Genomic DNA, 22,708 nt, shown 5'->3' on the forward strand with positions numbered 1-22,708 from the left:
GAATTAAAGACAAAGATCGTGACAGGGGTGCCCGGGTGGTGGGATTGGGCCCCGAGTCCAGCTCCATGCTGATGACAGCTCAGAACCTGCTTGGGATTCTCTCTCCCCTTCTCTCTCTCCCCCTCCCCCCACATGTGCTCTCTTTCTCTCTCTCTCAAAATAAATAAATAAATATTAACAAAATAAATTCCACCAGACTTTATTATTGTTTTACATTCGTTATTAATTTATACTTACCCATTCCTTGAGGACTTGTCATTCTTTTTTGCATCTTCATGTTTCTGTCACTGTCTTTCTACCTGAAGAATCTTATGTTTTGTTTGTCTGAAAAAGTTATTTCACATTTAAAATTTTTTAACTTTTTTCTTTTAAAAATATTTATTCATGTATTTATGTATTTATTTATTTCTGAGAGAGAGAGAGAGAGAGAGAGAGAGAGAGAGAGAGAAAATCTTAAGCAGACTCCACACTTGGCACGGAGTCCGACACAGGGTTTGTTCTCACGACACTGGGATCATGACCTGAGCTGAAATCAAGGGTCAGATGCTCAACCAACCAAGCTACACAGGTGCCCCCAATTTTTTATTTTTGAAAAATTTTTTGAACTAACTTTAAACTTACAGAAAAACTGAAAGGATACTATAAAGAAATCCTGTATGGCCCATATCCAGATTTATTAATTTTTAACAATTTGTCATATTGCTGTTATTATAATCTCGAGAACTATTTGAGAATAATTTGCAAATATCGTGTTCCTTTAGCCCTTAATACTTCAGTGAATAGTTCCCGAGAATAAAAGAATACTCTCTTATACAGTAGCTGTCAAATTCAGGGAATTTAACATGATGCATTGATCTAATCCAATTTTATCAATTGTCACAATAATGTTATTTATGACATTCCTCCCTTCCAGGATTACTTCTTGCATTAATTGTTATGCTTTTTTTTTCAGGATCCTTCCTTCCACTATAGATTCTCAGCGTTTCTTTGTCTTTCATGATGTAGATATTTTTGAAGATTAAAAGCTAGTTATTTTATATAATATCCCTCAATTTAAGTTTCTTGGATGTTTCCTTATGATTAGATTCATTTTGGGCTGAAATAACATATAGATGCTATATTGTTAGGATTTCAAATATGGAGACACATTGTGTCTACCTATTTCTTTAAAAAAAAATTTTTTTTTAACGTGTATTCAGTTTTGAGAGACAGAGTGCATGCAGGGGAGGGGCAGACAGAGGGAGACACAAAATCTGGAGCAGGCTCCAGGCTCTGAGCTATCAGCCCAGAGCCCGACACAGGGCTCGAACCCATGAACCTGGAGATCATGACCTGAGCTGAAATTAGACACTTAACTGACTGAGCCACCAGGAGCCTCTCTACCTGTTCCTTATTGGTGATGTTAATTGTAATTAATCACTCGGTTAAGATATTGTCCAGTTTCTCCACTGATAGCTACTACTTTTTACTTCTATAGTTAATAAATTCTTTATGGATAGATAGCTTTAACTGTGCAACAGTCTATTTCTTATCAGACTCACTTGCCATAGATTCAGCATCTATACCAGTCAGGATGTCATCAGGAGACAGCACACCAGTAATGTGAACAGGGAAAATGTAATACAAAGAATTACTAACTAGTAAAAGGTGAGTAACTACTAAAAAGGATGAAAGACATCCAGAAGTATTAAGTGAGAAAAAAAAAAGCAGTTACTACCTCATGGTTCAAAGAGAGTACACATTGAAACATTGAAGGGACTAAGGATTTAGGACATCTCTCTCTCCCTCCCCCTTCTCCTGGCACCCCCACCCGGGTCAAAAAAAAAAAAAAGGCACTTGGGTGGCTCAGTCGGTTGAGCATCTGACTCTTTTTTTTTTTTTTTAATTTTTTAGTACTTATTTATTTTTGAGAGAGACAGAGTGTGAGTGGGGGAGGGGGCAGAGAGAGGAAGACACAGAATCCGAAGCAGGTTCCAGGCTTCAAGCTGTCAGCACAGAGCCTGATGCGGGGCTGGAACCCACGAACCTGAACCTGGAGGTCATGACCTGAGCTGAAGTCAGATGCTTAACTGACTGAGCCACCCAGGCGCCCCAGCATCTGGCTCTTGGTATCGGCTCACGGCTAGTGGGAGCTAGCCCCGCATCAAGCTATGCACTCAAAGCGCGGAGGCTGCTTGGGATTCTCTCTCTCCCTCTCTCTCTGCCCTTTCTCTGCTCTCTCTCTCTCTCTCTCTCTCTCTCTCTCTGAAAATAAAGTGTAAAAAAAAAAGTTAAACAAAAAAAGAAAGTTTAAATTCAGACTTTTTCAAAGATAGTGTGGCTACCATAGGAATACAGTCAGCTGCTGGTGGGCAGAGGCCAGAGTTTGCATAGAAATGACAACTGGGTGGGAAGAGTGTGGGCTGAATGTACGACTGTAGCTGGTGCGTGGAGGTCATTTGAAGTGCGTACTACTGGCCCTTCCATGCACCAGCCCACTGGCTCTCAAGCTGAGTGACTGAAGCCCCAACCAAAGTACTTTCCTAGGGTTAGCACATCACAGTGCCCCTCTAGCGCCCTCTATTGACAAAGCCTCACATTGACAGCTGGCAAAAGAAGTTTGCAGAGTGAGGAGAGGCTTGTAGCAGCTCTTCTAGACAAATGGTCTCTAAGGCGGAAAGAACTTCACCTCTAAAGGTTTGGGAGCTGGAGCTGACATGGCGTAATTGATTGCTGCTAGACTTGGATAACCAGTCTGTCTGCCGAAGGATGGGGAGTAAGACAGGGGAGATTGCATATGAGCACTTTACCATTTTTTATTTTGTTAAGGTGTTATGTCAGATGCTTCATGCATATTGCCTCGACTCCTCATAAGAACCAAGAGTTGAGTATTATTAGCTACATTATACAGTTGAGGAGATTGAAGCTCAAAGATGTTAAATAACCTGTTCAAGACAGTGGCTGAGTAATGGGGCCAGAATTAAAATCCCTGCCTCCAGAGCTGACATTCTTGCTAGACTACCACAGTTTGGGTGACATTTAAATGAGTGGGATTCTCTTATAGGCCCCACCATGTGGACACCTCCAGGACAGAACCAAAGCTGGGTTTCTGAATTTATCCTGCTTGGCTTCTCTGGTGATCCCACGTTCAACAGGATCCTCTTCATTTCCTTCCTTCTCCTTTACCTGAGCTCAGTCCTGGGCAATGGACTCATCGTCGCCCTGATCTGCCTGGACATACAGCTTCACACACCCATGTACTTCTTCCTCTGCATCCTCTCCCTGCTAGATATGGGCTGTGTCACCACTACCATGCCCCAGATGTTGGTGCATCTCCTCGCTCGCTCTCAGACCATCTCCTTTGCCAGCTGTTGGCTGCAGATGTATGTGTTTGGTGCCTTGGGCCTAACTGAGTGTATTTTCTTCGTAGTCATGGCTTATGACCGATATGTGGCCATCTGCCACCCACTGCATTATACTGTCATCCTCAGCTGGGGCCTGTGCATACGACTGGCAGCTGGGACCTGGGCCTGTGGTTTCTTCTTCTCTCTGATCCATACTTTCCTCACCATGAGGCTGCCATACTGTGGGCCCAACGTGGTCAACCACTACTTCTGTGAAGGCCCCTCAGTACGAAGCCTGGCTTGCATGGATACTCACCTTATTGAGATGGTAGACCTGGTCATCAGTGTCTTCATGGTTGTTGCCCCACTCTCCCTCATTCTGGCCTCCTACATCCGTATTGGCCAGACCATTATCAAGATCAAGTCTACACAGGGCCGCTGCAAGGCTTTCTCCACCTGTGCTTCCCATGTGACTGTGGTCACACTCTTCTATGCCCCAGCCACATACATCTATATGAGGCCCAACTCCAGCTATTCCCCTGAGCAAGACAAGCAGATCTCACTCTTTTATAATGTCTTCCCTGCCTTTCTCAACCCTGTGGTCTACAGTTTGAGGAACAAAGACATCAAGGGGGCTTTTCTCAAAGTGATGGGGTGGGGTAGGGTGCCCTGGTGAATTGGGAGACAGGAGAGGCCTGAGGTAGAATGTCCAATGCTAAAGAAAGGCAGAGCATTTATAAGGTGTGCAAACAACATTGTGCATTGGAACCAATATAGCACTTGGTCAGTGGAACAAATATGGTACGTGAAACCAACATGACAATCTTGACGAACTTGCTACATTGTGGTGCAATGACAAACAGCTGCATAATCTTAGTGGCTTACAACAGCAGAAGTTCATTTATTGCTCATCTTCCATGTCAGTTGTATGTGGACTGTGGCCTTCTGCCATTGGATTCTTGGATTCAATCTGAAAAAGGAGGCTCTATCTGGAATATCCCATTCTTATGACAGAGAGAAAGGCACATAAAAACTCTTAAAGTTTCTGCTCAGAAGTGACACAGATCTCTTTGCTGATATCCTATTGGCCAAAGCAAATGATATGGTCAAGCCCAATAGGAAAAGGACAGGAAGTATCTTCTTCCTACAGAAAAATAACATGTCATATGGCAATGGGTATGGATATATAAGTCTTCTATAGTGAGAGTGGCAATAATGGGGGTGATAACATTATCTAACACAATGGCACTGGAATGAATATAATACATGTAATCAACATGAAACATGGTAATTGTAGGTGACATGGTACATGGACATGGTAGAAGGCCAAGATGATGTAGACAATCAAAGTGGTACATGTAACCAACAAATATCTGTAGCCAACATTGAAAATTAAGCTAATGGAAATGGAACCAAGGCTGCACACAGGCTTGACTTGGTGCATGGAATCAATGTGGTTCATGGGTCTGATGTGGTATACTCTGCATTGTGTTGTCGAAGGACAAAGTACCTGACATTAAGTGACTTGGGTTCTAGTCCTAATCTTATAACATGTTTTATGACTTTGGGCAATTCACTTTCTTTCTCTGGATCTTACCTTACTCATCTATAAAATAAGCATGTTAAATGTGGTTTCTTTCTTGCTCGCTCTTCCTTCCTTCCTTCCTTCCTTCCTTCCTTCTTTCTTTCTTTCTTTTAGAAGGACAGAAAAACAGAGCACAAGCAGGGGAGGGGCAGGGAGAGAGGGAGACACAGAATCCCAAGCAGGCTTCAGACTCTGAGCTGTTAGCACAGAGCCTGACACAGGGCTTGAACCCATGAACCACGAGATCATGGCCTGAGCTGAAGTCGGACGCTCAACTGACTGAACCTCCCAGGTGCCCCATATGTAATGGTTTCTAAGACCTCTGTGTCTCTAAATTTTTAGAAGAATAGAAGTTGCTGCCATTTGTAAACTATACATACATAGCAGTGACTCTCATTCTTTCAAGGAATCTAAATGACATATGAAGCTAAGAATCCTGGCAAAGGGCCTCAGAGTTAGCATGAATATCCAACTTCCTTTCAGGTTTCATTGGTGGCTCAGAGGCCTCAGGGATGAGTTGATTCAGTTCCAGTATTTCGTGAGCATCCATTATAGTCCAGCCGGTGTCAGGCCTTGGGGAAACCAAGACAGGTATATGGAGAGATTTACAGTCATGTAATTACAATGCTTCTGGAACAACCCAAGAAGATGCCACAGTAACTCTGAAGGACCAAAGACTTCACGAGAGTGAGGTTCTCTCAATGGGTGCCAGACACAGAGGACCAGACTATACCTCACCCCACTCCTATCCACCACTGCATACCTCACCACTTTGTAAGCTCTCCAGAACTTGGAGTCAGGGAGAGAGGGATGGAAACCCCAAGAAGATTAGTATTATTTCTCCCACCACTGGGATGATAGCTCAAAATGGAAACTAAACTCAGTTACTGAGAAATGAAGGTGTAGTTATCTCAGGAAACAAGTAGCATTCTGTGATAGAGAAAAATGGAGGAGGAAAGCCTGCTTCCCAGGGCCTTACTTGGGAAGGAATTAAGGTTTAGCTGATACCTGAGGATGAGAAGAGTCACCCGTGCAAAGAGCCAAGAAAAGGCATTTCAGGCAAAGGGATGCCAGGTACAAAAGTCCCAGGTCAGGAAAGAACTTTGTATTTTCTGCAGAGCTGGAAGAAGGCCCATGTAGTCACAATAAAGTGAGCAGAAGAGGCAGAGATGACATTGAGAAGTAGGCAGAGGACAGTCCTAATGAGCCCTGTAGATAGTGTTTACTTTTTTGCTCAGTGCTGTGGGAATGCTCGGATTCTTACTGGGGAGCAGTGCAGGTTTAGGGATGATGAGCTCCAGTGTGAGTGTGGCTTGAGGTGACCAGAAAGGAGATGGGATAAAAGGTCATCAGGATGAGCATGTCTGAGAACTCACAGGCCAAGAGTGAGAACAAAGAACTCCCTTTTAGAGAGGTACAGAGGGTGTGGCATCCCTAGGGAGAATTCCAGGTTGAGGATCCTGGGAGGGGTGGTTGCTGAATATGGGACTAAGATGGCAAAGAGAGGGAGAACTGGGGAAAGGGAGAAGTAGGGACTTGGGCAAGTGGGGAGATGAACAGAGTCTGGGAATAATAAATGACTAGAGAGTTCTTGGCTTCTGAGGTGATAGAGATTTCGTTTCTAGTACTTAAGTGTGGAGTTGGGTGCTAGTATGGTCCTAAAGCATTTACTCAGAGGTGAAACAGGGCATTTGGGTGGGTGGGTACAGCTACACCAATAGGCTCCAGTACCTGGTATGACAAAGTTCCAGGCAGAGGGATTCAGGTAGAAAGTGAAGGGTCCCATGGATTATTAAGGTATTCCTTCCCCCATCTGGGGAGGGAGTAAGGAGCTATGTGGTTGGTGGAAAGGACTTGCTAACTGATGAGAGGTTCTTCTGGCCTTGTGGGGAAGCAGGCTGCCTCAATAATGGGGGAGAAGTCTTCCTGGATGTTGGAGTTCCTTCTAGAAGGTGGGAAGTCCACCTAGTGGCTCTTCTACAACTAGATAGTCAGGGGCCAGGGTAATGGAGAGATGAGTCTTGTGGCTAAAGTGTGATAAGGTTTCATTAGTTTCTCTACTAGGACAGATTGCTACCATTCATAATTCAGGGTGATAGTAGATTTTATCTTAACAATGATGACCAACCTGTATTTTTAAGCATCAAGGCTGAGGGATGGGGTGGAGGAAAGGTGGGGACACAGTATTTTCAGAAGAATGGCTTGTGAGACATAATGAGGGTTTGGGTTGAAGAGCACTTAGTGAGGGAGACCTGGGCATGGCTTGTGAAGGTGATTATAGTGGATGGTGGCAGTGAATGGGGAGATGCCAAAAGATGTGACAAGGAAAGAAGCAAGAACACTTAATGGCTTGGTTGTGTTGGTAAAACAGAGAAATCAAGGAACCTAGCAAGGTTTTAAGCCAGCTTTACCACTGTCTCTGCTTCCCTACGGTTTATTGATGGGAGCCAGCTGATTGCCAGCTGTCATTCCCAAATCCGTGGCACTGCAGGAAGAAGTCATGGCCCTTGTCCTGCTGGAATTTGTGGGCTACAAACCAGCACAGTTCATAGAAGGCATATACGTACTTAGGGGTGGGGTTAGAAATTACTGTTTTTCAATAATTTCTCTGTTAATTTGAGTCTCAATGGGGTGGTTTTTGTGGTTTTTACTCCCTTTCCTGCTAAGTTTCCTAGAATTTTCTCTAGAGGCAACACTCTCAGATGGGCTTTTGCCTAATCACCTGGAATATTTCCCACCCTGAGCTCTAAATTTCCTGTATCCCCCTTTCTTCCGGAACTCTACCCAGTTCTCTCTAATCCTTAATCCTACAACACTGTTCTCTGGCCTAATCGAACCTCATTGTCAAGCCTTCTCTTCCCATTGTTCCAGCTATTATCTAGGCGGAAAGCCTGACCAATGCCCTTCATATCTCTGCAATTCATCCTTTGCTCCTGTGATTTGGGGGCTTGATGTGTCCTGTTAATCCTTCTATGTGGTATCTGCCTGCTCTCCCCCAATGCCCAGCATCTCTCCTCAAGCCCCCTTCCTTACTACTTTCCAAAACAGGTTCAGCAAATGTCCTATAAGCGACTGTGAAATGCAAAGCCAAATATTTTCCTTCCAAATTCAAGTTGCAATCACCATAACTTCCATTAATACCACAATTACTATTACTTTCTTTGCTGAGTTCAAAGCACCTTCAATGACATCTGTTTGGATTGAATCTGTACCACTTTCCTTGGAGCCTTCACTGTTTTATTAAGGACTATTAGTTAATGAAGGTTCAATAACTCTGAGGTTAAAGAGGCCTGATATTAATCACAAGGAGGCCTAATAGTTTTAAATTTCCTTTGTGTTTAAAGTGAGAATCTGACAATATTTTTCCATGGCATCATTTCATTGAATGCCTATCATTTGTATCCATTAGGCGATTTAGAATTTCAAATTCAAAGTCAAATTTGAAACAGAAAAGGCTGGGATAGTTCAGTGGACTGTGGGAATTCAGAATCATGACAAGGATAAAATGAATGCCAGGAACTCCTGCCTCTTTTCCCCTTTTGTTCCCTGGTGGTAGAAAGAGTGAAGGCAAAATTTGGAGGAGATTTTGTGAAGGTTGTTAGGGGCTCTGTGTGAGAGCTTACCCCTCTGATTCCAGCTTCACTGGAGTGTTGCTTACCTTTCTTGGCACTGAAGTATTGTCTGCCTTTTTTTTTTTGTATGATAGGCACTGTGTGGTCAGTACAATTTCTGAGATTCTGTGGAGCAACTTTTCTGTGCCTCTTCCAAGGTGCTGGGGACTCTAGGGGGCCACAGGTATGGGAGAAGGGGTCTGGCACTGGTAAGAGAAGTCAGCCCTACTCTGATCACTATATCCTGCTATACCTGTCAGTATCTTCTTGAATCAAGTACTCTAGTAACACATTATTACTCAGTTTAGATTTGAACAAATGTTTATTTAAAAAGCTCTATCATGTGAGAATATCAGTGAAAGTATCTGAGGAGTTCTGGCTGTTTGTTATCAGGGCCTCTTCATTTGGTACCTTGAAAGGGTGTCATAATTTTTCTACAGTTTTGCCAGTTCAGAGTTCATAGGTTTCTTGGTGACAGACTCAAATTCACTAAATCCACACTAGAATGAGGTATACACAAATGCCAACTTATTCATTTATAATGTTAGCTATCCCTTTCCAGAGAGCAGAATGGCCCCTCTTTTGAAGCTGAAATGATCTCAATAGTTTGCTTGGTAATGGTGGTATTAGGAAAAAGAAGTAGAGCATGACAAGAAGAACGGCAGTGTTTATGTAAAGCATGCAATGCATCAAGCACTGTTTTGAGAACTTTACCTACATTAACTTCTCACAACAATCCTACAAGGTGATGGTTTGCTGCAAAGTATGAGCTCTGCCCCAGTACGGTATGGTTTGGGTGATGTTTCATCTGTATATCAAGAGACCCTCAAAATATCTCTTCACCACAGCAGGGGCTCGCTCTGTACCCTGGGACCCACACTCCCATGAAAGTGCTGGATAGACAATGACCAATTCCTGAATCCTGTTTCTAAGGTCACTTTTCCTTTCTCTTGAGACTATGTTTCTTTAGATCTGTTCATACTCCTGATTGAGATAAAATAAAGTCACTCATATGGGTCCTGTTAGTCTTTGTGTCCTGGCCATCCTGAGTTGATTTAATAGGCTCAATCTTCATGAGCTCATTCATTCGATCATCAAATGTTAATGATACTTTGTGCCAGACCCTTTGCTGAGCCCTGGGAAACACATAAATCAGACATAGGTCCTGACTTGGCACCCTATCTACAGTTGGGTCTCTTGATGTTTGAGGATAGCTCACCTGCTGGAACCATCAACAGCTCCCACCCAGGCACCAACCTTACATATTATCTCCCATAACTCTCAGTCAGTGATTCATGCCTATCCATAGGGTGATGGGAGGGAATAGGGTGGAACATGTGGTTTCAGGTCTGGTTGTAGCCTTCTGTGCTCCAATGGCCTCACTCAGAGGCCTTGCTTGAACCTGTTAACTTGAGGAAAGCCCTCTTCACATCTTTGTTTCTAAGGCTGTAGATGATGGGATTGAGAAAGGCTGAGATAATATTGTAGAACAGAGCCAGTTTCTTGTCCCGCTCTGGGGAGGCATTGGCCCCGGGGTTCATGTACATAAACATGGCAGGTCCACAGAACATGGTGACCACAGTGATGTGGGAGGCACAGGTGGAGAAGGCCTTGAGTCGACCCTGAGCTGAGCGGATCTTCAAGATTGTGGCAAAGATGCGGACATAAGAGGCCAGAATGAAGGAGAGGGGAACCAGGAGAAGGATGAAGCCCAGGATAAAATCTACTTGGTCATTGAGGGATGTGTCTGCACAGGCCAGCTTCAGAACAGCAGGGACCTCACAGAAGAAGTGATTGATCTCATTGGGGCCACAGTAGGGCAGGCGCATTGTGAAGACAGTGTAGACTAGGGAACAGCTGATACCCCACAGTCCACAAAAGATGGCCATTGCCCCACACAGCCATGGGGTCATGATAACCTTGTATCTGAGTGGATAACAGATGGCCACATATCTATCATAGGCCATAACAGAGAACAGCCAGCCCTCAGTGATGCCCAACACCAGAAAGATGTACATCTGGGCCACACACCCAACATAGGAGATAGTTTTCTTCTGGCAGATCAGATGCACCAACATCTGGGGCACAGTAGTGGTGACATAGCTCATGTCCAGAATGGAGAGGACACTGAGGAAGAAGTACATGGGTGTGTGGAGGCGGGAGTCCAAGTGAATCAAGGTGACAATGAGTCCATTGCCCACAAGTGTAGAGAGGTAGAGAAAGAGGAAGATGTTGAAGAGGATTGTGTTAATTTGGGAATCCCTGGAGAAGCCCAGAAGGATGAATTCAGACACAGAGCTGTGGTTGTCCCAGGGAAAGTTCTGCATTCTCCTTCAGCTGCAGAAAGAGAAATGAACTGCCTAGTGGCCCAGTTTAGGATGCACATTCAGGTACAATGACCATTCAGTTGCTGGCAGCTGGTGCTTATTTGGATACTATTTGGGACTAGTAGAAGTTCAAAGACTGAGGTCTAGTCAGAGTGAGGCCAAATTTGGGGAGGGGAGGGAAACTTTCATGGAATTTTCTGTTTCTCAGGCCCAAATCTTTTTTCAAGACCACCAGGGTCTCATTTTATTCTATCAGCCCCATCAAGGCCACCTGTTTTCTTGTCTTTCAGGAGCTACAATCACATAATGCATTGCTTGGGGGCTCTTCTCCCCTAGTCCTGGCTATAGAGTGGGGTAATGGTCTGAAGCTCTCCCATCCCTCTCCTTGAAAAACAAACACTCAGAACCCTTTCCTTTGGTGCTTTAACCTTCTGATCGTTACAGTATAGAGGAGGTGAGTCAGAAATGTGAGAAAGATATATGACTCCAGAAACGTTAAAATGTTTAGAAAAATTTTACTCAGGTCTGTGTTTCTTGAATCTTTTGGGCCTCTGGAAGCTTCCTCACATCCAATTTTATTTTAGACAAAGTTTTTCACCACTCTGCTTCATCCTGGCCTTACCCACAAATGAAGGGAAGGGTCTTCCTGCTTTAGCCTAAAACTATAATAGAGGTAGAATAATAGCTATCTTTTTTTGCTTAAAGGCAGCTTTGGCATCTCTTAATCCCTACAACCTGGTAGGAATACCCTCCCAATGGTAATATATCCCTTGGAGTCCTTTCCTTTTTGCAGTTGAGATTTATGACAGGAGGGGAGACCCATTTAAAGGCTGCATGAATTTAGTTTATATCTTAAAAATTAGGGCTGATTCCTTGTTTGTGATGCCATAGGAGGTGGTGTATTCTAGTGGAGCAAGGGATTTGGAATCAGAAGACTAGACTTCAAGTTCTTGATGCTTCAACTGTGCTTCTGCTCAAGTAATTTAATCTCCTTGAGCCCCATTTCCTTTTCTGTAAAATCTACATAAAATTTACCAGAAGAGATGTCATGAGAAGTAATACATAATAGGTGTGAAGTGCTTAGCTCTGTGATTAGCACATAGCAGGAGCTCAGTAATGTTAGTTCCCATCAAATCCCCTTCCTCATGGTATCATTCATCAAATGGTCAACAACCACTGATTGAGCACCTACTACCTATCAGGCTCTATTCTAAGAGCTGAAGAGATAAGGACAAATAAGTTCTATTCCTAATTCTCAAGGAGCTTACAGTCTGGTTAGAGAGATAGAAGAGTAGAGGCACAAACCACATCCCAATGTCTTAGCACTATGATGGAAATATGGCTAGCAGTCAAAGCTCTGTGCTAAGCACCAGGGATATAGTAATAAAAATCTCTGCCCTCAAAACGCATGCACAGGAAGGAGACAGGTAAACAATAAATGACAGTCAAATGATAAGTGCTGATGGGAGTAAGTACAGAGTGTCACAGGAGCCTGGATAGGCTGTGCTTCCTTAAAGAAGCACCTAGGTAGCCTTTGGGAGCTAGACTTCTCCAAGAAGAGGACACATAATATGAAACTTAAAAGCTGAGCAAAAATTAGCTAAGCAAAGATCCTAAGGAAGAGTTTTGCAAGAAGATGGAGTTGCAGGTGCAAAGAACCATAACTAAGGGAGAGTTTTGTACAACCATGGAGCACAAGACATAAAACCTGAGGGTAGGATAGTCTTCACAGGGCAAGAGGGAAAAGAAAAGGGTATTGTGTACTTTAATAAGGAGCATGGAGTTGATCATTTAGGCCATGACAATTTGGAGATAAGTTTTAAGCAGAAAAGTAATTCATTGAGGCTTAGGTTTTAGAAATGTCACTACTTGGGTGGAAGTTAGAAGAAGGCATTGGAGGAAGACCATTTGAGGGGTATGGGAAAAAGGCAGAAGCAGCATAGCATTATAGGCAATAAAGAAGAGAAGAGACATTAGAGAGAGGTGTGGGAAATTGAATCAACAGAACTTGGTAACTGAGGGGTACATAAGATGAGAAAGAGGGAGGGGACAAAGATGAGCTTGAGGTTTCAGGTTTGGGAACCATTACAAGACAAAACCTGGGTGGAGGTGGAGGAGGGAGAGATGGCGTGAGGCAGGAAATGACTGGAAGGTAATGATTAACTCTGTTACAGACATAGAGCTTGGAACATGAGGCATCCTTGAGGATCTGACTATCAAAGAATAGGTCAGATAGCCTTCAAACTCAGGAAGGATATCTAAGTGGAAGATAAAAATTGGGGAGGCAATCAAGGTACATAATGGATGAGAACTAACCAGGACAGTCTAGAGAAAGAGCAAAGAATCAAAATATGCAGCCTGGGGCATGAACACAAGAGAGATCAGCAGTAGAAGAGCTGGGGCTTGAGCAAGAGCATCAGGGAGGCAGGGAACTTGGTTCCACCATCCAAGGAAGCTAACATCTCCAAAAGGGCCTATGGTGCCAGACACTACAGAGAGAGCAGGAGGAATAAAACTTTAAAAATATAATAATGTGGAAATTATTCTTGGCTTGAAAGTGGGAAATTTTGATGAAGTGATGAAAGTAAAAATCAGACACCAGTGGGTTTTGAAGAGTGAACTGGTCTGTAAAATGGAGTAATGAAGAGATATCTAAGATTGGGATGGACAAAAGGTGGAAAGTGTTTTATTTATGTTGCTGTTTTTTAAAGATATATACACAGGGGAGGGGGGAAGGCAAAAGAGAGAGAGAAAGAGGTGATATTGCAAGGTCTCTGAGGAGGCAACAGCAACGGGACTAAGTGCCCAAGTCATGATAGGCAGCTTCAGGAAAAGTACAATGGAAGGAAAGGAGGTAAGAATGAGTTGTATACAGATCTTTTACTTGTGACCACCAGAAATTTCAAGATCACCTTCCCATGGACCAGTCGGTCTCATGGGTTCTAATCCTTCACAGCCTCTCATGTAGATGGTGAGGAAGACAATCTGATCCAGTGGTTGAAAGTAGAATTTCAAGTCTCAAATGGTAGAACAAGAAGCTAATGTCAAGAAAAGAAATGTTATAGCGTAGAGCTAAAATCCTCTGTCCCTTTCTTGGATTCAAAAAGCCAACCACAACAGTTTAGGTGGAGTAGCAGTTCATTGGGCAATAACTGAGGACCGAAAGTGGATCAGTGTAAGTAAACTTTCTAAAACGTCATCATTGAGGTGACATCATTGAGAAAGGATGCTAACAGATGACACAAGGTGTCATGGAATGTGTCTGGGGTAGCCAGACTTCATGTAGGGCATCTTTTTCAATGGTGGGTCCACATTTTAAAGGGAGTGTGGATATGTTGAAATAGGTTATAAAGAAGGGTCTGGAAACCATATCATACGAGGAAGTGTTGGAGCAATTGGGTATGTTTACCATGTGGAATAAAAGGTGAAGGGCATTCTGGAAGCTGAGGGCCAACTCTCTGAAATGTTTTCATGTGGAAGACGGATAAGACTTGTCCGGGGTGGTCTTAAGAAGTATAGTTGGGAGTTACACTAGGGAGACAAGATCCAATGTAATACAACCAGCTGACATTAGAGAGGGCAGTCCACAGATAGAATCAACTGTCCTGAAAGGTAGTGAACTTGCTCATCCTGTGAGAGGATCAAACAAAATGTCAAAATGCATTGTGACCAACCTGCTGGTAGAGAAGGAGTGTCTCTGGTCTACTCTATTTGGAAGAGTTGAAGACCTTGACATCCCTCTGGCAGCTCCACCTGGACCTGATATCTGATGCCTGGACTATTGCAGTAGGTTCTCAATAGGCCTCCCATCCCCAGTCCTTGCTACATACTCAGTGACCAGAATATGGTACAGAATTGGAGAAAAGAGGAGTATAGAAGGAAAGAGAAAGAAAGGCCAGGAATAGATTAATGGGGGCTCCAAGCCCACTGTGAGCCTCCTCTCCAGCCACCCCAGGAGGTTTAATGACAGGATATCAGTATCCTGTTTGGAAGCAATCACCTCCCTCTCCTTCCCAAATAAGAGCATTTCAGATCTTCTCAGTTCTAACATCTCCCTCCAGCTCCCACCTTCTATAACTCATCACCCCCACTTCTATCTCTCCTACCAGGGCCTCATCCTAAATCCTCTATGGAGAGCCAAATGCTTCAGTTCTGTAGCAGCAGCCTTCACTTCCTTCCATCTCTCTCCCCCTCAACTGAGGAGCACACCCAAAAGACAAATAAGGAGGGAGAGGGAGAGAGAAAGACAAAGAGACTGATCACAGTACAGAGAGAAGTCAATGAACACAGGAGGACAGAGGTCAGGAAATCGAGCAGATGCCCAGGAGGACCTATGTGGATGGAAAGGAGGCAGGCAGGCATCCAGTGAGACAGGCGGGGACAAGTGAAAAGCATCAAGCAAGCATGCCCAGGGGTGGGACTGCATGGCTCAGGCCCCTGCCTCTGCCCCTTTACTCCTTACCTGTCACTGGGCTCAGTGTGGGATGAGCCAGGGGCTTGTTGGTTCCCTCTTTCATAATCTGCTCCTGATCCTCAGGGAAGACAAATCAGGTAGCTTCTTAATGAGCTTCTGTGCCATGGGATTCTCCAGGCCCCATCACAGCCATCCCAAGCCCTGACCACACTTCACCTCCCCGGACTGGCACTCAAAGCCTACACGCCCAGGTCCCCTGATTCCCCCAGCTCAGCACCCCTCGCTCCCCATGGGCTTCTTCTTACTCTGCCTCGGAGTCCAAGGGGACAGATGTGTGGGTGTCAATTACTGTAAGTGCATTGATTGAGAAGTGCAAGAGGTGAAGGCCAAGCATGCAGACCAGGGAAGGCTTCCATGAGCCATAAAGAATCCACAGGTGTTTGAGGGAAAGGGGAATGGCAGAGAAGATCTCTGCTCTGCTCTCAGTCCCCAGGACCCTGATCCACTCTCTCCATCATGCCCTGCTGGATCCTGGCCTGTTTTGTGTTCTGACATCCTGTGGTCCCCAAAGACTATGGCTCCCTGCACTGAAGATAATATACCAACAATTGTGAGATATTTCACAGAACCTGGCTCAGGATGAAACAACTGATAAATATTCCACATGGGAGCGAAGCCCTGAACAGTCGGAAGGCCTGAGATCAAATCCTGGTTCTTCCACTTAGTAATAGTGTAGTATTAGACAAGATAGCAGCCTTCCTGTACCTCAGTTTCCTTACCAGTAAAATGAGGCAATAACAGTATAGGGTAGCTGTGGGAATTAAATATGATTGAGTATGAAACAGATGTAGTAAAATGTGCATATCATTTATGCTTGACATAGCTCCCCAGTATATATCAGATGGTTGATCTGCTTGTCCCACAAACGTATATTTTCATAATGAGACTTAGAGTGATGAGGGACCACAACGTGTCCTTCTCAGCCACCAGCTCTGCTTCTTGCCTGGGACAGGACGCACAGCAGGTACCTCCTAACTGTGTTCAGAATCCATCCCCATCATAGATGGGAGAGACAGCCCCTTGGATGACATGAAGTGAGAAGACTGAACTTACCTTCTTTGATTTGAAATCACCATCGCTGGAGTCAAACACTTGGGCTACTCAGAGATGGTAACGGAGTCATCTTATTTTCAAACTCTGGTTGGTGGCAACTGCCTAGAACACTGGATGGAGGCAGAAACTGAGTAACCTCAGGCTCATGGAGAGGGACTGCCATGATCGTTCAGTAACACCTGCCATGAGCACTGGAGGGAGGTTAGCAGAACATGAAGGTGTTAATATGGTGTTTCAAAAGTCCCCTTGGGGCGCCTGGGTGGCGCAGTCGGTTAAGCGTCCGACTTCAGCCAGGTCACGATCTCGCGGTCCGTGAGTTCGAGCCCCGCGTCGGGCTCTGGGCTGATGGCTCAGAGCCTGGAGCCTGTTTCCGATTCTGTGTCTCCCTCTCTCTCTGCCCCTTCCCTGTTCATGCTCTGTCTCTCTCTGTCCCAAAAATAAATAAACGTTGAAAAAAAAAAAAAAGTCCCCTTGAAGTTTTCATCATCCCTTCTATTAGCATGTGCAGTGCAACTCAGCAGAGTGTGTCCCCTACTTAACACTGCCTGCGTTCATCCAGGGGAACCCTCCACTGGCTCTCATCCTTCTATCTGCAAGCTCCCCCTTTAGTTTTGTTGAAGAGAAAGAAAAAGAAGGTATTGCGTTATATGAGACAGAGCAGAGGGAGGGGAAGAAAGCACTAATTTTTTTTTTATATTGTCTTAAAGAAAAATCACCTTCTTGTGGCCCACTTCCCTGACAGTTACCACCCATTCATTTCTTTTCTCCCCTCTGGAGGAAGTCTCCTAGGGAGGGTGGTGTGCATTTCCTGTCCTACATTCTCTCCTAAGTGCACCGCAGTCAGGTTTCACTGCCATCATGTCACTGTGCCTGTTGGTTTAGCAGCAGCAGCCAAGAGGCCATCTCAGCTTCTAATCAAACAGAACCAAGATTTTCTTCCCTAGTGAAAGGAATTCCCCTTTGAGCGCTAGAACTTCCAAACACACCAAACCCAAAGTTGCAGAGATAGAAAGCAGAGATTTCTCTGGAGTGTTAATTCATATATTAGAAAGAGGGACCACTCGCATCACACCTGGACCTGTGTGTCCCCTCAGAGGAAGATAATACCACATAATGATTGCTGGTTTAAGTCATAAACTGCACTCTTTATGATGGCATTACAACCTTACAGGATGTTTTCTCCCATGTGGCAAGATAACTGAGACTTCAGTAGGTAATTCCTTCGTCCTATTAGGCCCAGATATTTCTGGGTGTTTGGGCACAGTGGGTGGCCATTGAGTTCTGTCAGTGTAAGGCCACTGTTATACCTTTTTTTTTAATTTTTATTTTTGAGAGAGAGAGAGAGAGAGGGAGAGGATGGGGTGGGGGGCAGGGAGACTGAGAGAAAAGGAGGGAGAGAATCCCGCGCTGTCAGCACAGAGCCCCCATGGAGCCTGATGCGGGGCTTGAACCCACAAACTGCGAGATCATGACCTGAGCTGAAATCAAGAGTCGGACGCTTAAGTGACTGAGCCACCCAGGTGCCCCTGTCATACTTTTCTCTGAGGGAAAGTGTGCTTCTTGGTCAGAGATGATACTGCATGGAATACTATGGCAATGGATAAGACACTCTATAAGACCACTGATCGTGGGTTGTCAGACATGCTGCCGGCAGGAAACCTGAATATGAGACTATCCCTGGGACGACATATTGTAGCCTCTTTGTGATGGAAAGGGTCTAATGTAATTTATGTGTCACCAGGTAGCTGGCAGCTACCCCAGGGAATGGTACCACATCAGAGGCTCAGCCTCTGTCTCTGCTGCTGGGGCCTGGCACACAGCAGTGGCAATGGCTGACTCAGCCTTGATGAGGCCGAGTTCACGTGGCTGAGTCCACACATATCCTCTGTCATGCTACAGTGGCTGCTTTGTAGAGCAAGCACTTGTATGGTTAGGGAAAGAGGCTGACTGATCTACAGGTGGATCATCTAGTCCACCTTGATTATCGAGAGACACCCCCGCAGTGGATGCTCACTGTGTTAGCACATGATTATCCTCATATTCTGGGTCTGTGAGAGGCATATCCACATAACCTCTTCTAGACCCCTCATCATGAATCCTCTAATCTTTTTCTTCCTGGCCAATCTTCCATCCCATTAGCAACCACCCATGAAATAATGTATAGCCACACTTGAGGGCATCTATACACATACTGTGTGATTTCATTTCTGTACAATTCTTGAAATGATGAATTAAAGTGATAGAGAACAAATAGATAGATAATGGGGTGAGAATTGTGGGGAGGGATGGCTACAAAGGGGTAATATGTGTGGCTTTGTGGAAATGGAATAGTCTGTGATAAAATATCATAGAACTCGTACTGATTTGCTAGGGCTACCATAGCAAAACTCTGCAGATTGGAAGAGTTAAACAAAGGACATTTATTTTCTCACGGATTTGGAAGCTGAAAGTCCAAGGTCAAGTTATTTGGTCTCTCCTGAGGCCTCTCTCCTTGGCTTGTAGACAACTGCCTTCTTGCTGTGTTCCCACATGGTCTTCTCTCTGTGCGAGCATCCCTGGTGTCTCTTGTGTGTCTCAATTTCCTCTTTTTACTAGGGTGCCAGTCAGATTGGATGAAGACCCACCCATATGACATCATTCAACTTTAACGATCTCTTTAAAGGCTCTATCTCCAAATGTAGTTATATTGCAGATTAGGGCTTCAACATACGAATTTGGTGGAAGAAAGGGGAGACACAATTCAGTTTGTAACAAAACTACCCAAAAAACTGAAGGTATATAAAAAACTTGTGGAATCTGAATAATGTCTCTAGTTTAGTATTGTAACCAATGTTCGTTTCCTACTTTTGGCAATGTACTATGATTATGTAAGATGTTATCATTGAGGGAAGTTGGAATTTTAAAGGGCACACCAGAATTTTATGTACTATTCTTGAAGCTCTTTGTGCATCTTAAATTATTTCAAATAAATTATTTTAAAAATAGCTCCTGTGCCCTGCCTGGTGGATACTGAATAGCTATGAGTCACCATGTGACTTGGCAAACAAAACAGCCCATAATAAATTGTGTTACCATACCCACTGAACCATCAATTTGGTCATGCACAGAGTTCCATTATATGGGTCATATTTTAGTGTAATGTCTAAGAAATATTTACCTAACACTAGATCATAAAGATTTTCTTTTATTTTTTTCCGAGAGTTTTATGGTTTTGCAGTTTGCATTTAGCTCTGTGATTAATTTTTGAATAAGGAAGAGGTTTAAATTGAGATTTATCTTTTTCTCTATACTTCCAATAGTTCCAACACCACAGGTTAAAAACACTATCCTACAAAGGGGTGCCTGGGTGGCTCAGTTGGTTATGCGTTTGACTCTTGGTTTCAGCTTAGGTCATGATCTCACAGTTCATAAGTTCAAGCCCCACATTGGGCTCCGTGCTGACAGTGCGGAGCCTGCTTGGGATTCTCTCTGTCTCCCTCTATCTCTGCCCCTCCCCTGCTCCCTTGCTCTCTCGCTCTCAAATTAAATAAATAAACATTAAAAAAAACCACTATCCTATCCTTTCTCTATTCAATTACTTTTTCCAGTTTCATTAAATATGAATAAATACTTTTAAATACTTTTGTGACCTTTTCTCAACTCTCTAATCTATTTCACTGATACTTGTGTCTATCTGTACCAATACCAATGCTGCTGATTACAACATCTATACAAGTCTTAGAATTGAATACAGTTTCTTCTACCTTTATTCCTTTTTTCCCCAAAATTTCTTTAATCTAGTTCCTTTGCCTTTTTATATAAATTTTCAGATTTACTTGTTCATATCAACAGAAAATCCTATTGAAATTTTTATTGGAATTGTATTAAACTGCAGAATAATTTGAGGGAGAATTGGCATCTTTGCTATGTATCATTTTTCAATCCAGGACCATGAAATGTCTCTCCATTTATTTACTTCTTTGATTCTTTTCATCAGTGTTTTACAGTTCAGCACAGATACTGTACATGTTTTGTTAATTTATACCTAAAAGTATTTAATTTCTAAGAAGCTGTTGTAAATAACATTATATAATTTTAGTTTCCAATTGTTCATTGTTACTATATGGGAATACAATTGCTTCCTTTGTGTTAATCTTGCATTCTGTAATGTTGCAGCCGCTATTAATTAGTTCTAAGAGTTTTAATGTAGAATCCTCACCTTTTAAAAAATGTTTATTTATTTATTTTGAGAGAGAGCACACAGTGTGAGTGGGGGAGGGGCAGAGAAACAGGGATGGGGAGAATCCCAAGCAGGATCCTTGCTGTCAGTGCAGAACTCAACACAGGGCTCTATCCCACAAACTGTGAGATCATAACCTGAGCCAAAAATCAAGAGTGGGACACTTAATCGACTGAGCCACCCAGGTGCCCCTTTGCCCTTTTTTTTTTTTTTTTTTTTTTTTTTTTTTTTTTTTACATAGGCAACTAGATTATTTGTAAATGGAGGCAGTTTTACTTCTTCCTTTCTTATCTTCTCTTTTCTCACCTTATTACACTGGCTAGGACTTCCAGTACTATTTTTAATAGGAGTTATGAAAGCAAGCATCCTTATTTTGGCACTGGTTTTGGGGGGAAAGCATTTAGTCTTTCACCATTATGTATGATGTTAACTGCAGGGTTTTAGTTAAGTGTTTCTTGTCACAGAGAGTAAATTTCTTTTTACTCCCAATTTGCTGAGATTTCATCTTGCTTTTTTTTTTCCAATTATGAATGAGAAAAAGGACATTCCAAGCCACATGCCTTGAGTCTTATGTAAATATATTTGAATGACATGTTAGTAGTTCTTGATGTCAGAGAGACTCAAGGCCAACATAAGGGTTAGACCCTTTAAGATCTCTCCCAGCTGAGTGTTCTATTGTAGGGCAAAGGGAAAGAAAAAGCTTTCATCTAGACAGAAAGTAGTTAGGATGCTTCCTGAAGAAGAGACATGGAGGAGAGAGCTCTCTGGGTGGATCAGCCCATGCAAAGACCTGAGGAGTCAGGACTAGCTGGAGGAGAGGGATCATGGCAGGATATGGGGGGATGATGTGGGACTGCTATGGGTTTCTATTGCTCTGAGAGCCTGAAGAAGGAGGTCCCATTAGCTCCAGCAAATGATCCTTACTTGCCACCTTTAATGACCCCAGAGCAATTTTCATAACAAGCCCCCCAGAAACACAATCATCATGTCTTGTTAAATTTTTTTTTTCTTCGGGCAGTCAAGGCTCCTTCCTCCCCAGGGCTTCTCTCCTTAGAGGCTGTGGCCTTCCTGGGGGAAACCCTGGAACTACAGACCCTTCCCTCCTCACAGTTCCACATCAGTCTTAAAGCTCCCATTTCTTTCATGCTTGGGGAATGCTAAGAGCACTCTAGGCTGGCAATTCCCCTAAACTTGTCTTCTGGAAAAACTTGTTAATGAGCAAAACACACTCTTAGCATTTAGTAATCTTTTGGGCTTTCTTAACATTCAGATGATCCTTGGTTTACAAATAAAACTTGTTTCTAAGCAGCTAAGAGTAATTAGAATATTTTATTAATGGAATCCTAGTAGAAAGATATGTAGAGAGCAGATGATTTGAAGAGATTTGTATCTTTTATTGCCTTTTGGAAAGCAGTTCAGTATTTGTCTGAATTCAGAGTGGTAGAAATTTGATTTGCTTTGATAGCATTAGAAATATTTTAGTTCCTGGTTAATATGGCAGCTGATGTTGTGATTGTGTTTCACTAACTTTGGGGTGTGTGTGTGTGTGTGTGTGTGTGTGTGTGTTGAAGGCATGACTCTGTAAATGCAGTCAGTTACCATCATGACTATCTAACCCATACATCCTGACCTCACAATAAGCCTGATCTTAGCATTTATAGTTGAGAAATATAAGCTACCATTAATAATGAACGTTTTCTGAGGTATCTAGCTTTAGAGGTAATGACTCTCAGGGGCGCCTGGGTGGCGCAGTCGTTTAAGCGTCCGACTTCAGCCAGGTCACGATCTCGCGGTCTGTGAGTTCGAGCCCCGCGTCGGGCTCTGGGCCGATGGCTCAGAGCCTGGAGCCTGTTTCCGATTCTGTGTCTCCCTCTCTCTCTGACCCTCCCCCGTTCATGCTCTGTCTCTCTCTGTCCCAAAAATAAATAAACGTTGAAAAAAAATTAAAAAAAAAAAGGTAATGACTCTCTAATGATAATTTATATAATTATTTAAGTTTTAAGGTCTGTTCCCATTTGAACTTAAAAATAATATTATGGTATAGCCAGGGTCAGATATGGCCACTAACTCCATTTTACAGATTGGAGGGACTGAGTTCCAGGTAGATTAGGCGTTT

The 22,708-nt window shown here is 43.4% G+C and overlaps 2 protein-coding genes across 2 annotated transcripts; one reads left to right on the forward strand and one right to left on the reverse strand.

Moving 5' to 3' along the window:
* The first annotated feature begins 2,363 nt into the window (after positions 1-2,363).
* Positions 2,364-4,129, forward strand: LOC121026970 (olfactory receptor 2A12-like). The gene has a single exon (XM_040469881.1). The coding sequence runs from the start codon at positions 3,052-3,054 to the stop codon at positions 3,997-3,999; it is 948 nt and encodes a 315-aa protein (XP_040325815.1). The 5' UTR covers positions 2,364-3,051; the 3' UTR covers positions 4,000-4,129.
* Positions 4,130-9,766: 5,637 nt separating this feature from the next.
* LOC121026971 (putative olfactory receptor 2B3) lies at positions 9,767-11,551 on the reverse strand. Its single transcript, XM_040469882.1, has one exon. It carries the CDS (start codon positions 10,844-10,846, stop codon positions 9,899-9,901), a length of 948 nt encoding a protein of 315 aa, XP_040325816.1. The 5' UTR covers positions 10,847-11,551; the 3' UTR covers positions 9,767-9,898.
* Between the last annotated feature and the right edge of the window lie 11,157 nt (positions 11,552-22,708).

The sequence above is a fragment of the Herpailurus yagouaroundi genome, unplaced genomic scaffold (assembly GCF_014898765.1).
Source record: "Herpailurus yagouaroundi ecotype Mexico unplaced genomic scaffold, PumYag 77, whole genome shotgun sequence".
In the NCBI taxonomy this organism is placed as follows: domain Eukaryota; kingdom Metazoa; phylum Chordata; class Mammalia; order Carnivora; family Felidae; genus Herpailurus; species Herpailurus yagouaroundi.

What these genes read in the sequence shown, in the direction of transcription:
- LOC121026970 (XM_040469881.1), top strand. Translation starts at nt 3,052, where the DNA reads ATGTGGACACCTCCAGGACAGAACCAAAGCTGGGTTTCTGAATTTATC.
- LOC121026971 (XM_040469882.1), bottom strand. Translation starts at nt 10,846, where the DNA reads ATGCAGAACTTTCCCTGGGACAACCACAGCTCTGTGTCTGAATTCATC.